The sequence below is a fragment of the Myodes glareolus genome, chromosome 14 (genome assembly GCF_982192425.1).
Source record: "Myodes glareolus chromosome 14, mMyoGla1.1, whole genome shotgun sequence".
In the NCBI taxonomy this organism is placed as follows: domain Eukaryota; kingdom Metazoa; phylum Chordata; class Mammalia; order Rodentia; family Cricetidae; genus Myodes; species Myodes glareolus.
This window is the reverse complement of record NC_142039.1, coordinates 35,930,281-35,946,197: the sequence shown is the minus strand read 5'-3', so window position 1 is coordinate 35,946,197 and position 15,917 is coordinate 35,930,281. Positions and strand designations below refer to the sequence as shown.

Here is a 15,917-nt window from a genome sequence, read left to right as displayed (position 1 = left end):
ATATAATCAAATATTTGTGGTTTATGTGGCCCCTCTTTTCTTTTCTTTAGCTTAAGAGGCAATATTTCTGTAAAGGCAGTTAAAAAAGAAGTAGAAAAGAAACTCCGATGTCTGCTTGCTGATTTACCATTGCCCCCCGAGTTACCAGGAGGAGATGATCTTTCTAAGAGTCCGGAGGAGAAGAAAACAGCAGCACAGTTACACAGCAAAAGAAGGCCTAAGTATGTGCTTGCTTTCTACCTGCACTTAACTTGACTGGAAACATTATATCCTGGATCATTATAAACTTAGAAAACATTGAGATTTAAAATGAAAAGTGTATTTTTATTTTAACTTATTTATTGTACAGATTGATTGAGAGTTCTGAAACAAATTTTTATAAGTGGTATACCTATTTGCCTTGACTAATAAAGCCAAATGAAAATTTCTTACGGTTTGTATTTATTAATTTGGGGGTGCTGTATGTGTCAGAGATATATTAGCTGTAGTTAAGATAGCTAATGAATATGAAAATACTGAAACTGAGTGAAGTGGAAGGCAGCATTCAGTGAGCGTAAACAAAGTCAATAATGGACAGTGTTTCCCTTTGCTTTTAACTGTTCATTTCTCCATGTAACTTCATACATTCTCAATTTTCCAAAACACAGAATTTTTCAGAATGGAGCTGATGTAGCTTCATGTTAAATACCTGATAGAGTTCTTTTCCTTGAAACTAAGGAATAAGAACAATGGTGCTTTTTAAAAAAATCTACTAAACAAAGGGAAGTTTAAAACTTTGGGGTAGATTTGATTTAGTATTGTTCTTCAGGTAACATGTAATTTAAAAATATGAGGTCATTTTCTATATGAGGAAAAAAGTGTTAGTATATCATTGAATCCTTCTACTTCAATTCCTTAATTTCTGCTACAGTTAAAACACTACATAATACCATCTTTTTAAAGAATTTGACTTTTGTCATAACTATTAATCCCTGCCCAACTATGGAATTTTGAATCTTGATTTTATATGATTAATTTTCTATACTTGTTTGGGTGAAAATTTTTCAATGCTTTTAGGGTGGTTTTATCCTGCTCTGTATCTCAGTTTGTAAGTAATTTTTAGTCATTTTATTTTGTTAATGTTTGTTAACCTTGTACTATGTGTGTCTGTGTGTGTATATACACATATACATTCCATTCTCTCTATATGCACATGTATACACACATTTATGGGAAGAGAGAATCATTGGCTGGAACAACAAAACTTTATGGGGACAGAGGAGAAAATCTTGACTCCAGTAATATTGGTTTTAACCTACTTATTGAAAAGGTACATTTCTAAAAGCCTTTTAAAGAAGTACTGTTGCTTCTTTTTCTTCCTTTAAGTTTTAATCTACAGACGAGTCAGTATGTAGAAATTACTAGTTTTTTATGAAAATTTATAATATCAACTACTAGTAGTTTTTCTTACATTAATTTTCACAAATACACAAGAATAGGGTGAAATAACAGATTTAAGATTGTGCGGGATTGGTTTTGAATTATTAAACAGTTCATTCAGTTTGCTTGATTGTCTATAAAAACTTCAGAACTATATTTAATAGAATATGTGGGCCTCGCTATGGTGAAATCAAAGAAAAAGATATTGACTGGGGAAAACGCTGCGTGGATAAATTTGATATCATCGGAATTATTGGAGAAGGTACTTACGGACAAGTTTACAAAGCCAGGGACAAAGACACTGGTAAGAATGTTAAGTTTGGGATGGAATATACTTACTTTTTGTTTGTCTTCTGATATATAGTTTAAAAATTTTCCAAAGAAGTAAAAATTCTTTGTGTTGCTGTTTAGTCCTAATTTTATTCTGCATTTGCATTTTCTGTCTACTTAAACCAGTATCAGTACATACAGGTCCACAATAAACCTGTAAAAATCGTTCCTTCGGTATTTGTGCTTTGCTTATAGTGGGATTTAGCGATGTGTTCCTTTTGTGGTAAATAGTTATTAAACTCTTTGTACCTAGGCAAAAGTATTAATAGTTTGTTTTTCTTTTTCCTTTTGAATCAAGGTGTTAAGTATGTAGTCCAGACTGCTTCTACTTGTGACCCTCCTGCCTTAGCTTCTTAAAGACTCGGGTTGTAGGCATGATCCAACATGTTTGTTTTTAGGAGCAACCTGTTTTATATTAAGAATCATATAGTGCTTTTCTTTTGGCCATCTTCCTTTACAGAAGTTTGACCTTTTGCTAAATACTGCATTGAGCTGCATAAGCTAGTTTTTTTGTTTTGTTTTGTTTTGTTTTTCTTGTGGTGGGAGAAGGATTTCCCTGTGTAGCCCAGGTTAGTTTCGACCATAGAGGTCTGTCTGCCTGTTACTCCAAGGTGTTTGAATTAAAGGTGTGTACCATCACTCCCCAACAGAATTAGCTTTTTTTTTTAAACTTAAGTTCATTTTTAACATGAACTAAGATTAAAATTGACAGCTATTTGAGGCCATTTAGTATATGGGAGAACACCTTATGGTTAGAAACTAATGAAGGTAGTTAGAACATAGAATAACTATTGATATCTGTAATATTATCAATAAGATGAAATTATAACTTTAGAAGCTTTAATGATTAAAACATACTATAGGAAAAAGTCATAAAAATGAAAAATAAATTTTAATGATTAAGAGCAGACATTTTTCTCCTTAGAAAATATGTACCATTAGTCCCTTTTTTCCATCCAAAGAAGTAGAATGAATATGTCTTTATTATAGTGAACATTTTCTTATGCTGATTGATGCCCAGCCTACTAAGTCTGTGTACATTCCCATAAAACAAAACAAGACACTCTAAATCTCCAAAATTTAAAGCATTTCTTGACCTACACTTATAATAACTTTGTGTTTGTGTGTATGTGTGTCTGATTAATTACTTGGTGTCTGATACAAAATTCACACACACCTAAATTATGTGGCAATATAGTATAATGGGGGAAGACGTATTTTTGAGACAAATTGAACCCCATTTCATGATTAGGTAATTGGTGAGTTTGGGCAATAAGTGCTGGAGTATATTTTCCTTTCAGAGAGGTGAGAGAGATAATGAGAATATGAATGCATATTAATATGAATGAATGAATGAATGAATATCCTGAATATATTGATTGTTCCCTCTTTTACACAGAGAAGAATGGTAAAAGTCCCACTCTTCACCATTTTTTTTTCTGTATCAGTAGAGAGTATAAAACAATAAATACAGACCTTCCTCATCCTAACCAGGTGTGTAGTGTTTAATGCAATGTACAGTTCATAATTTTTTGAGAGGTTAATTTCTTTAGCAACAAATTATTTGTTATGTTGGAAACTAAAATACTTTCATGAATTATAATTTTAAAATGTAGGAATGGAAATTATAAGAAAAGTATTTAACTTCAATAGAGAAAAGTATCTTTTGCTAGCCAGTAACCTGATTTTATTTAACTGTCTAATAGGAGAAATGGTAGCCTTAAAAAAAGTACGTCTGGATAATGAAAAGGAGGGCTTCCCAATTACAGCAATTAGAGAAATTAAAATTCTTCGGCAACTCACCCACCAGAGTATCATCAATATGAAGGAAATAGTGACTGATAAGGAAGATGCTTTGGATTTTAAGAAGGACAAAGGTATGTATGCGTATTTCACATTTTTTAAATTCATGTTCTTTCCAACTTGAAGATTTTATTACTAGATGATGATCATTCACGTATTGGGTAAATAAAAATGTTCTCTAATGTCAAGCTATTTTAAAGTTTAGTAGATTTAAAGAATTACATTATTTTTAATTCAGTGGTTCTTGAGGTTCTTAAGTCAGCTAAGTCAAATGTATTTACTAGTGTTAAAACCAAGTACTGAATAGTAACACATTTTTTGAGATTGGATATATATTTAATTTTTTTACTGATGGAGAAAGATATTTTAGTATATTTATATCACATCTTTACATTTTGAATTCTATGAATTCACAGAAAAAATAAAGATATGGGGGGTATGTATGCTTGTGCATGTGTGATAGACATGCCTGTGTCTGTGTTCTGATGCCAGAGAAGATAGCAGGTGTCCTGCTCCATCACTGTCTGCTTTATTTCCCTTGGGAACAGGTTTATCACTGAACCTGGAGTTGTACTGGTAGCTAGCAAGCCACATGTGATCTTTTAGTCTCTACCTTTACATAGAGTTGGGGTTACAGATGCATGTGACCATTCCCAGTTTTTGGTATATGTTCTGTGGTTTTGAATATTCAACTCAATGCTTACCCTCTGAACCGTCACCTCAGCCTCCCACTGGCATCTTTTCACAGGCATGTACCATATTGCAAAGTATGGGATCAGTGTTCTTGAAATTGTTTTCAGTAAGTTGATACATGGTTGCTTTTAATTTAAAAAATACTACTAAGAAAAGTTTGACTTTTATTACAAGTGGTTGCCATTGGGCATGCATTAAATCTCGTTAATATAAACATTTAAATTGCTTGAACTATGTCTTAGGGTTTTTTTGTGTTTTTGTTTGTTTGTTTGTTTGTTTGTTGTGATAAAATACTCTGACCAAAAGCAACTTGGGAGTTGAGGAGTTTGTTCGGTTTACATTTCCAAGTCATGGTCTTTCACTGAGGAAAGTCGGGGCAGGAACTTATGCAGGACCTTATGGTAGACATCATGGAGAGGAATGGTGATTGCTGGCTTGCTAGCTGTCTCATGTTTAACTAGTTATCTCATGTAGCCCAGGACAACTTGCCTAGACATGGTACTGCCACGGTGGTTTGTACCCACCTGTTTCCATCAGAAATAAAGACAGGGCTCCACATACATCCCACAAGCCGTTCTGATCCAGACAATTACTTAATTGAAGACTTTTTCTCTTCCAGTGTGAGCCTGCTTCATCAGTTTGACAATAAAATCAATCATCACAGTTAGTTTACAAAATTGTAAACCAACTCTTACTGTTTGCACATACACAATCTTATTGTTCTGGGATGCACAGTTTTAAATATTTAATAGATCATATGATAATTATTTTTTATAAATTACTCTATTTTTAGAAGTATTCTGTATGTAGTATAGAGATAAGAATAATCTTAACTGTTACTTCTTATTTTTTTGGTTTTTGGAAAATCCGTATTTATTAGTGTGACATTTGCCATGCTTTGTTGTCTTAACCTTACTTTATTGCTTCTGAATACACAAAGATACTTTGTGTATTCAGGAAGGTGCTTACTGGCTTCACTTTAGTTATAAAATGTCTCTGATTTGAGACTTAATTTATTAGCACTGTGACTTTATTAGCAAGGTGTTTTATCTCTTCTTAGTCTGTTTCTTTCCATCCTTAAAAGGGGACCATTATATCTCTTTCCATGTAGTAAAAATTGTACTAAGGATCTTACCCATGAGGTAGAGTGCAAATAGAATTTGTTTTACCTGTGTTCCACACTTCAGACAGAGGAGTGTGTTTGTTCTTCCTCTCACATGCCCTGACCTGAGTCTCTTGTTTTCATCTGTGGAGTCACTCACTGCCCTGCACTCTCTAATCCTAATTTTGCTTGTTTTGATTGTGTACTAAGTTTCATTTACATTGGTCTTTTTATGAATCCACAAATATACCAGTAAACTTTGATGTCTTCAACTCATTACATATGATACTTCAATGTCAGTACTTCTAACACACACAGACACAAACACACCTTCCCACCATATCCTGCAGTGTATGGTGTTATGGACTTGAAATTTGAAACATGGATTTTTTTTAAAAAAAGATTGATTGATTGATTGATTATGTATACAGTATTCTGCCTATTTGTATGCCTGCAGGCCAGAAGAGGGCACCAGATCTCATTACAGATGGTTGTGAGCCACCATGTGGTTGCTGGGAATTGAACTCAGGACCTCTGCAAGAGCAGCCAGTGCTCTTAACCGCCATCCCTCCAGCCCCCGAAAGATGGATTTCTTGCTCCTGAATATTACTTTATTCATTGGTGATGCCTTACTTGCCCAATATTTCAAAGTTCCACTGAATAGAAACACAATCTAAAGTAATTCTTCTATTAATAAAAGATTAAAAAAATAAAACTTCCCAATAACTAAAAGTGATTACTTAGCTTATTATTTTCTTCACAAAGATGGGATCTATACCTGTTTTGGTGTGATATTCTACTAAGCACAGTTAACCAATACAAAATTTGTTAAAATGATTAATTGCTGAATGAATGAATAAATGAGCTTTACTTTATAATAATGTTCAGACTTTTAGTACTCTTCAAAAGACTGCTAGTGCCTTCGAAAGAAGCATTAGTAGTCTTTTCTTGTAGTCTGTATTTGGTCATAACTAATTTGCCTTATTAAATTATAAATTCTTTGAAGCCTTTGGGTTCCTTTTTGATTCTTTATAGTGCTCCCAATTTCATAAAATATAAACTTTCATAGATTTTTGATGACCACTTCAAGATATGTTTCATTATTCTAGTTAAAAAATGCAAAATTTCACTTTAAGAGTCTACTGTTGTAGCCATTGTGTATTCATTACGCTACAGTGCTTCCACTGTCAGTGTTTAAGTACTGAGGAAATATGAGTGCTCTTTTAATTTGTAGTTTTTCTTAAAGATCAAGAAAGGAAACTAGAACCTGGTGGTGGTGGCGCACACCTTTAATCCCAGCCTACAGGAAGCTGAGGCAGGTGAATCTGTGAGTTTGATGCCAGCCTGGTCTTTAGAGAATTCCTGAACAGCAAGGCTACACAGAGAAACCTTGTCTCAAACGAACAAAAATGAAAGGGGTGGGGGGAGGAAGGAAGGAGAAAAGAAAAAAAGAAGAAAGAAACTAATTGGGTGAAGTAGGGCATGCCTTTAATCCTAGTACTTGGGAAGCAGGGCCAGGTGAGGCCATCCTGTTCTACATAATGAGTTCCAGGCCAGCCAAGGTTATAGAGCGAAACCTTGCCTTAAAAAAAGCGAATATATATACCATGGATTCATTGAACTGAAAGATTATTTATCTTGATAGAATGGGCAGTGTAAGGTTTCTTTACACTACTCAGAAGGAAGTACAACTTAAAAACATGATTTATTTCTTGAAACATCTATAGTTTTAGATCATGACTGATTAAGAGTTAACTGAAACGAGGGATAAGGAAGGACTACTGCTGTATGTTCTCAAATATAGACCTGTACATACGATGTCTAGGAGTATAAGGAAGTTCCTAGATATCGTGTGTACAGGTCTATTATGTATTGTTGTTTCTTTTTAGTATCTTGCTAGATGCATTAGTCAGAGCAATTGCACTAGAAAATAATATATCCAGATTAGAAAACAAAATCATCGTGTGTGCGCATATGTGCGTGTGCGTGTATAGACAAGATACAGTGTGCATGTACATTATTTACAAAATTGGGCAAAAGAAACAATAAGTTACGTTCACAGGATAAAACATCTAAGATGAACTGATATTGTAAGTTACAGCATTGTAACCTGAAAACTGGGACACACTGAAAGAATATTAAAAAGACTAAATAGAAAATATTCCATTTTCAAAGCATCTAAGAATTATTTCTATTAAGATAATACTCTTCCCAATTTATCTTCATTGTTATTGCAACCCTTCTCAAAACTAGAGGTGACTTCTTTTCATTTTTCACTTTTTTATATAATTTCTTTTTATGTTCATTGGTGTTTTACCTACATGCATGTCTGTGTGAGGATGTCAGAATCCCTGGAGCTGGAGTTCACAGGTGTGAGCTGCCATGTGGGTGCTGGGAGTTGAACTGGAGTCCTCTAGAAGAACAGCCAGTGCTCTTAGGATTACTTTTGTTTGTTTGTTGAGAGGAGGGTGCCATGATGTGTTTGTATGAGTCAGAAGACAACTTGGTGATCGTCATTTTGCTCCTCCTACCGTGTGGGTCCTGGAGAATCAAACTCAGACTCGACTGCAGGTTGTCAGGCTTGGCAGCAAGTTCTCTTATCTGCCGAGCTATTTTTTTGTGCCATTTGGCTTTTCACATGCTGACAAGGTATTTATATTAAACAAGATCTGGGATAGTGAGTGTGGTCTGAGAAGGAAGAGTAAAGTAGAATGCATTGAATTTAAATTTTATTGTAAAGCTAAAGTGACCATAACTGTCTGGCACTACTATTAGAGTAAATTATTGTATCAACAAAAGAATTTAGAAGCTAGAGATAAATCTTAACACTTATACATCAGTTGATCCTGGTATTTGGGTTAGACTAAAGTGCTAGACATTATTAGATGACATCAAAAGCACAAGCAAGCAAGAAAGGAAAAATAGTACATTAAACCTCAACAGAATTAAATAGGTTCGTAACAAAGAGTGAAAAGAGACTGGGCGTGATGGTGAAAGAAGCTGAGTTCGATGGTGCATACCTTTAATTCCTAACACTCAGGAGATAGAGTCAGGTGGATCTATATAATTAGTTCCTGACCAGCCATGACAACATAGTGAGACCCTGACTGCAAATAAAAAAGAAAAGAAAGAAGTGAAAAGATAACACAGAATAGGAGAAAATATTCATAACATTTTGTCCTCTGTCTGATATGAATTTGTAACAAGAGTATAAAAACCAATTTTGAGCTAAATAATTAAAAAGCAAACTGATGTAGAAAACCTAAGCAGAATTTTCTTTCCAAAGAAGATAGATAAATGGCCGAGAATCTCATTTAAAAAAGTGAGCATGATAGACATTTGGGAAATTTAAGTCAAAACCTCAGTACTATACTAGTTCACACCCATTTATGAATCAAATCAAAGTAACTGTTGCTGAGTTTGTGGGTAACTGAATGTAATTGTCTCTGAACTGCATACCTAAAAATGATTGAGATGGTGATCTGTTAATGTTTTTAAAATAAATAAAACCTCAGTATTTTCTTCCCTTTGTACTCGTTTTTCTATTCTGGAAAAAGGAAGTAATACTACTTAGATTTATTGTGGTCTTTTAATGTAATAATGCAAGTGAAGTACATTGCAAGATGGCACACAGTATATAGGTATGGCTTAGTAAAAGGTTAATGGTGAGAACAGAACAAGATAACTAATAAAATCAGTTGTTTTTTTAAGAAGAAAGGATGGATATTTGAAGAAGTGACTAGTTATAAATCTAGTACAACTGATTGTATGGATCTGTTGTTTATTTAGTGAATCACAAGTTAGTTTTTAAAAATATACCTTGTAGTGGCTGGGGAAATGGCTCAGTAGGTCAGAGTCTTGCTGTGCAACCTTGAGTAACACAGTTTGTATCCCCAGCACCCATGTAAATCCATGCATGCCTGTAGCTTCAGAATAATGCTTTTCACATAGGTATATTTAGACTGGAGTTCTTTGTTAAATATTTGTGCAGACCTGTGAGTTTGTTGGCCAGCTAGCCAGGCTATCTGAAATGAGCTTCAGATTCAATGAAAGGTCTTGTCTCAAGGTCATAAAATGGAGAGTAGTTGAGGAATACACTATTATCTTCTGGTCTCCTGCTTACATGCAGGTACGTGCAACCCCTCCCCCCCCATGCACACATATGCTTAGCATGCACACAAAATACAACCTTTCCTTAATGCTTAGGAGTCTCTCATTGTTGATATTAAAAAATTATCAAAAAATAAAAAGGAGGCTAGCAAGATGTCCCAATGGATAGAGGTTGCTTGGAAGGTGGGAAGAGATGAACAAAGATGGGTTATAGAAGCCTGATGATCCAAGTTTAATCTCTGGGAGCCTGGTTGGGGAAGGAGAAGATGTACTCCAAGAAGTTATTCTTTGACCTCCACAGAAGTGCTACAAAAATGAATAATTACATGCAAAAAATTAAGCTTCAACCATCTAACTAGCTGATAACAATTAACCCACTAGAAAGAAAAGAGAGTCAATGTTTAAATAACAAAAACAGAGTAGGAACGGTTTGATTAAACATTGTCATACAACCAGGAGTCATGGCACACACTTTAATCCCAGTACTTGGGAAGGCAGAGGCAAGTGAATCTCTGAGTTCCAGGACAGCCAGGGCTACACAGAGATACCCTATCTCGTAAAACAATAAAATAAAAACACTTTGAAATTCAGAAACAAAAGGCATAAGTGATTATTATATGCATATGTAGTCAATGCAAATAATATGCCTTCTAGTGAAGAGATTTCCACTTTTTAGGTTTTTTTTTCTAGGCACTTTGTATATAACAAGTGTGTATGTTACTTAATTTACTTTTATGTAATTAAGAATGAAGTGTGTTTTCTTCTACAAATAAATAATGCTATATACCATATACAGCCATTTAAAGAGAGACAGTATTCTATAGTGCTACAGTTTCAATGCATCTTACTCTGTTAGGGTTTTTTACATAGGTGTATTTTTCTGTATTCAGTATAAATGTGTATTTGGGACTTTCACGGGTTAAAATGATATATCTAGCTCTTTTCCATATTAGTGATTAAAGATATCACTTTATAAGAAAGCCGATTCTAATTTTTTATTATAATCAAAAATTTTTGAGTACTCAGTTTACTTAAGTGCAATTTATTGTTGATTTTTCATCTTTGTCCATCTAAGAAACTTTCCCCTAGTTTGAGATTATACGTATTTTCATTTTTGTCCTTTTTATAACATTTTTAATAAGTTATATATGTGATATGCATGCACATGTTGTGTCTGTGTGTTGTGGGTGCTTGTCTAGCATGTTTGCTCATGCAGGTAGAGTCTAGAGGTTGCCATCGGTGTCTTCCTTGATGACTATTCACCTTATATGTTGAACTGTGGTTTCTCACCTGAGGCCAGATTTGTCCATTTGGCTTGTCTGGTTTGCCAGCTTGCTCTAGGGGACCCTCTTTTTTTAGTCCCCAAGTGCTAGGATTGCTTTACTGGCTGAGTGATGAAATAACCTCTTTGTCTTTCTTCAGGTTGCTGGGTCATTTTCCTTTTTTTCCTTAGGGATTGTGCTGGTTGGTTTTTATCAACTTGGCACAATCTAGAATCACCTGTGAAGAGGGAATCTCAAGAGAGAAAAATGCTTCCATCAGACTGCCTGTAGGCATGTCTGTGGGGCATTTTCTTGGCTAATAATTGATGTTTTGGTGTGGGCGGGCCCAGTTCATTGTGGGCAGTACTATCCCTGGGCAGGCGATCCTGAGTTGTATAAGAAAGTTGACTGAGGCAGGCGTGGTGGCACACACCTTTAATCCCAGCAGTCAGGAGGCAGAGGCAGGCAGATCTCTGAGTTTGAGGCCAGCCTGGTCTGCAGTATCCGTCCAGGACAGTCAGGGCTATACAGGGAAACCTTGTCTCGAAAAACCAATAAAGAAAGGAAGGAAGGAAGGAAGGAGGGAAAAAAGGAAAGGGAAAAGGGGAAAGGAAAAGGAAGGAAAAGAAAAAAAATAGAATGTAGACTGAGCAAGCTATTAAGCATTACTTTTCTATGGTTTCTCTGAGTTCCTGCCTGGACTTCCACTGGTGATGAACTATTAACTTGCAATCAAATAGACACCTTTCTTCCCATGTATCTTTTGGTCATTGATTTTTATCACAGCAATAGGAAACAAACTAAGAAAGGATTAGAGAAATTGTTTTGTGTGTCATTGTTATTTTTTTTCTGTTGTTTCTTATCTGCTTATTTTTAACTTTTATTTTCTGTGTCCTGAGGTCTTTTTTTTTTAAACCAATGGTTTTTTTGTTTTGTTTTTGTTTTTTTTTTTTTTGGTGGTGGGGCATTGGTGGCAAAGGCTCCATCTTTGAAACATTAACAAGATCTTCCAATTTACTGCATTGCTTAAAATGGTATCCTTGAGATTCTGATGGTCCTCCTCCTACCATCTGACTGGTAGCTAGGATTGCAGCTGGGTATTGGTCACCACACTCAGTTTTATGCTGTGTTAGAGGTCAGGTCAGCTTGCTAGGCAAAGATTCTACAACTCAGCTACATACACCTATTGCCTGACAAGTAAGTGGGTGTGGGTTTTGTTTTTTTGTCATTGTCTCTTTGTTTTTTATATTTGTTCTGATATCATTGCCCTGTATAAGGTCCCAAATTTTCTGGGTTTTCCTCTTTCACTGACCCTTTCTGTTACATTTCCTGCTACTGTTCTTGTTAATTGTTATAGCCTTATATAGTATTTTAGTTTCTGGTATGTAGAGGTCTTTTCTACTTTTTTTTTTTATAAAAAGACCATTATAGTTATTTTAATACATATGGATGTTAGGTTTTAAATTTACCAGTGAAGATTTTAATGGAATTATAATGCTGGGAGGGGCAAGGATTTATGAAAAAAGTGTTCATCGGGAAGAGGCTCATAAGACTACTCCCAGCTGAGGAGCTACTAATGGATGCTGTGGGAGGAGGAAGAGTCGGGCTTCTTCAGTGATGTAGCCTATGGTAGGTGGTCCGTGCTACCATGGATGGCTGTATACCCATATGTATATGGGCAGTACTAGTTGGATTCAATTATTTAAACACAAATAAAGGAGAAGGATGGGAGTTGGTTATTGGAGGATCAGTTGGAGGGAGGATTGAGAGAATGAATATAATTAAATACTAAAGAGTGAATAAAATTAATATAATGCTATGAAGAGAACATTTTTATAATCTTTCTAGAACGTTTAAGGATATGATATGATCCTGGACATAATAAATGCATGATATATAAAAAAAGTGTTCTTTTTTATGTAAAGTAAAATGTGTCTTTTAACTTACAATTTTAATTTGAACTTTTCATAGTTACAAGATTGTTCTTTGATTATTCTTTATAATATTGCTTATAATAAATAGCACAATTTATATATATAGTATAAGGAATTATGAATATCACCACTGGCACATGACCACTGGGAAATGCTGTAGAGCCATGAAAAACATGTTAAGGTCTCGAAAAATTGTTCTGTTTATAATTAGAAAATATTTACAAAGAAATAGTTGAACTTTAATGTAATATTTATATGAATGTATTCTATGACCCGAAGGACATATTGAGGAGGAGGATATGTTCATATCTTCATTGTAGGCAGTCTCAGAGGTATGTATTTCTAGAAACCGCGTTAAATTGTCACCTTTAAACACATACCATTTATTACTATCAGCGAACATACAGAAGCTGGTAAAAGTATCTTTCTGTTAAAATTGTAAATTTAAAGCCGAGTGGTGGTGGTGCAGGCATTTAATCCTAGCACTTAGGAAGCAGAGGCAGGTAGATTTAATTTAAAAAAAGCTATTGAGAACATTACTTCAAAAACTGATAGGATACTGAACTCCCATAGATTTAGTTTATAGAACTGAATAACATAATTATTGGGGACTGAACACCAGGTGGAGATTCTGACAGGAATTGGCTTTTGCAGCCTTAGATCCAGAGGCACTCTGGAACTAGTTTTCCCCCTTCATCTTTTGTATACCTTAATCGTTTTTCTTTTCTTTTTGACATTATAATCACATCATTTCTCCTTTTTCTTTCCTCCCTTCAAACTCTTTGCTCTCTTTCAAATTCCTGGATTTTTTTCATTAATGATTGTTACATATGTATATGTTATATATATGCACATATTCCTGAATATGTAAGTATAACCTGCTTAGTCCATATGTTACTTATTTGTGCATGTTTTCAGACCTGAGAACATTTGGTATTGGATAACTAGCTGCTGTGCTTTTCTGTGGTGAAGAGGATTTCTCCAGCTGTCGGCGTTCTTTGGTTGCCTGTAGTTTTTGTGTAAGGTTGAGACCTCCTGGGCTTTCGTCATCCACATCAGCAAGTCTATTGTTGTCTGTATTCAGTTCATGTGTAGGCAGTCACATTAGTGAAACCTTATTAATATAACTTCTGCTACTCCTATGAGAGACAGTCTCACTGTTACTCAGACTCTTATTTTTAGTCTTTCTGCCTTCTCTCCCACAGTGATCCTTATCCTTAGGGGGTTGGTTATGTTGTCAATGTATCCTTGGGACTGGACACATTCTGCATTTTGATTGCTTGTGATTTTCTGTAATGGTCTCCATCTGTTGTAAAAAGAAGTAGTTGTTGGGATGAGGACCACACTTATCTATGGGTATAAGAACAAATGTCCAGAATGTAGTTAGGCATTATGCTGGTTTAGGAAAATGGCAGTTGTGGGTTTTCCTCCAAGATCCATGACTATATTAGCTTCAGGTGGTTGGCTGTGTTTCCAGTATCAGACATTGATTTTCTCTTGTTGAGCAGGTCTTAGGTCTAATTAGAGAATTGTTGGTTACCAACAAGGTCATGTGTGCCATTACTGCACGCTTAGGATTACACTGTTATGCTGGTCTATGTTGTGGTTCATAGACATCATAGCTGGTTAGGACAGATGGTTTCTTCTGTGCTTTATTAGCTTGCATGGTGGCTTCTGGTACCCTGAAAGCTAATCCTCAGGGAGGAGGCTAGGTCATTTCTAGGTTAGGGGCCTCTGGGCCCTATTTCTGAAGAGTTAAGTCTTCAGCAATATGGATTTACCTTTCAACTCTAGGGGACGACCAAGGGCAATAACAATAGCACACAGTATTTTATGAATGTCCTGGATAGCTCTGACCAGCTCAGAAGAGGGCCTCTCATGTCTGGAGTTGAAAGGATTTTTTTGTTTTGTTTTGTTTTGTTTTCTAGGGAGTCTGTGGCTTCTGGCAGCCTAGATGAGAAAATTTCATTTAAATTATATATGTGTATTTATATGCCAATTTACATGTATTATAAGTAGATAGTTAATAGTATAATTCCCTATGAGTTTTCCAGGTATCCATACTATTACTTTACTGTCTAGAACCAGAGGTTTTTTTTTTTTCTTTGTCTTTTTTATACCCCCCCCCCCCACTCCTTTTTCTCTCCCTTGCTGTCCTGGAACTAGCTCTGTAGACCAGGCTGGACTTGAACTCACAGAGATCCACCTGTAACTGCCTTCTAAGTACTAGGATTAAAGATATACACCACCACCACCCAGCTACACATCACTTTTGAGCATTTCTATTAACATATCCTTTTTCTCAGTGATTCTTTCCTTGGATATGTTTAGCATATTGATGAACTCATGAAAGATAACTTTTTTCTTTTTTTTGTTGTTTTTTTAAGTAGAAACATTTTGTTTTCCTTTATTTTACAGGTGCCTTTTTAGAACAAAGTCTTTAACATAGACAGCAAAGACTAACAGAGCTTGTTTTTACTGCCATTCATTTCCAAAATTAATATATTTACATATATTAGTAATTTTAAGATTCAAACTGTAGCTTCCCTTCATATGTGGAATAATGAAATAAAAGTACAATGGTAAGCTCTACCTCCATTGTAAACACTTTTATGGCTTACAAGGTATTCTGATGTGCTGACTTGATCTTGCACAAGAGCTGAGCAGAAAAGTCATTATTGTCCACATCACACAGGCAAGCAAAGAGTGTAAGTTGATGTGGTTTTAGATCTGTACAGGATACAGACAATTTTTTTTTAATTTCTGTTGCAGTGTTAAAGTTCCAACAGTTCTTAGAATTTCTACTTTTCTATTTACATTGCCCATCTGTTCTGACATGTTGTGTTCTCATTTCAACTAGTGTTCCTAGCATATTCATCATAGCTTATAAAAGTTCCTAATCAGATAATTCTGTTTACTTTTGATGCTGATGCTTATTGTGTTTCTTGAGACTATGTTTTAATATGCTTTGTAAACTTTCTTTGAAGTCATAAATAATACATGATTACTGAGGTACTTAGGTCTTTAGTGTAAGCTTTTATGCTCAACTGGTTATCTGTTTGGGCTACTTTTACTATTTGTTTTACTAGTTAGGGTTTGAGGCTAGAATGTCCTCTCCTGTTTATGGCTTGTCTTCCTAGTTAGTTTTCAGTTTCTCTGAAGTCTTTTTTTTTTTCTAAATAGGGCCTGAAACATGCTCTTTTGACGCACTCTCTGGGTTTTCGTCTATGAGCACTATTAACGGTATGGAATTGGGGTAGGGGA

At 35.1% G+C, this 15,917-nt stretch overlaps 1 protein-coding gene across 4 annotated transcripts in view; it reads left to right on the top strand.

The window, feature by feature from the left end:
• The window catches only part of Cdk13 (cyclin dependent kinase 13), a 98,547-nt gene that overhangs the window by 43,704 nt on the left and 38,926 nt on the right, over positions 1-15,917 (top strand). For 2 of the 4 annotated variants that reach the window (XM_085699252.2, XM_085699250.2), the window contains exons 3-6: positions 51-221; positions 1,584-1,723; positions 3,456-3,626; positions 15,837-15,896. In XM_085699252.2, coding sequence (XP_085555378.1) covers positions 51-221; positions 1,584-1,723; positions 3,456-3,626; positions 15,837-15,896 — 542 coding nt within the window. The remainder of the gene's footprint in view (positions 1-50; positions 222-1,583; positions 1,724-3,455; positions 3,627-15,836; positions 15,897-15,917) is intronic. The other 2 variants (XM_085699253.2, XM_085699251.2) reach the window with 1 other exon arrangement.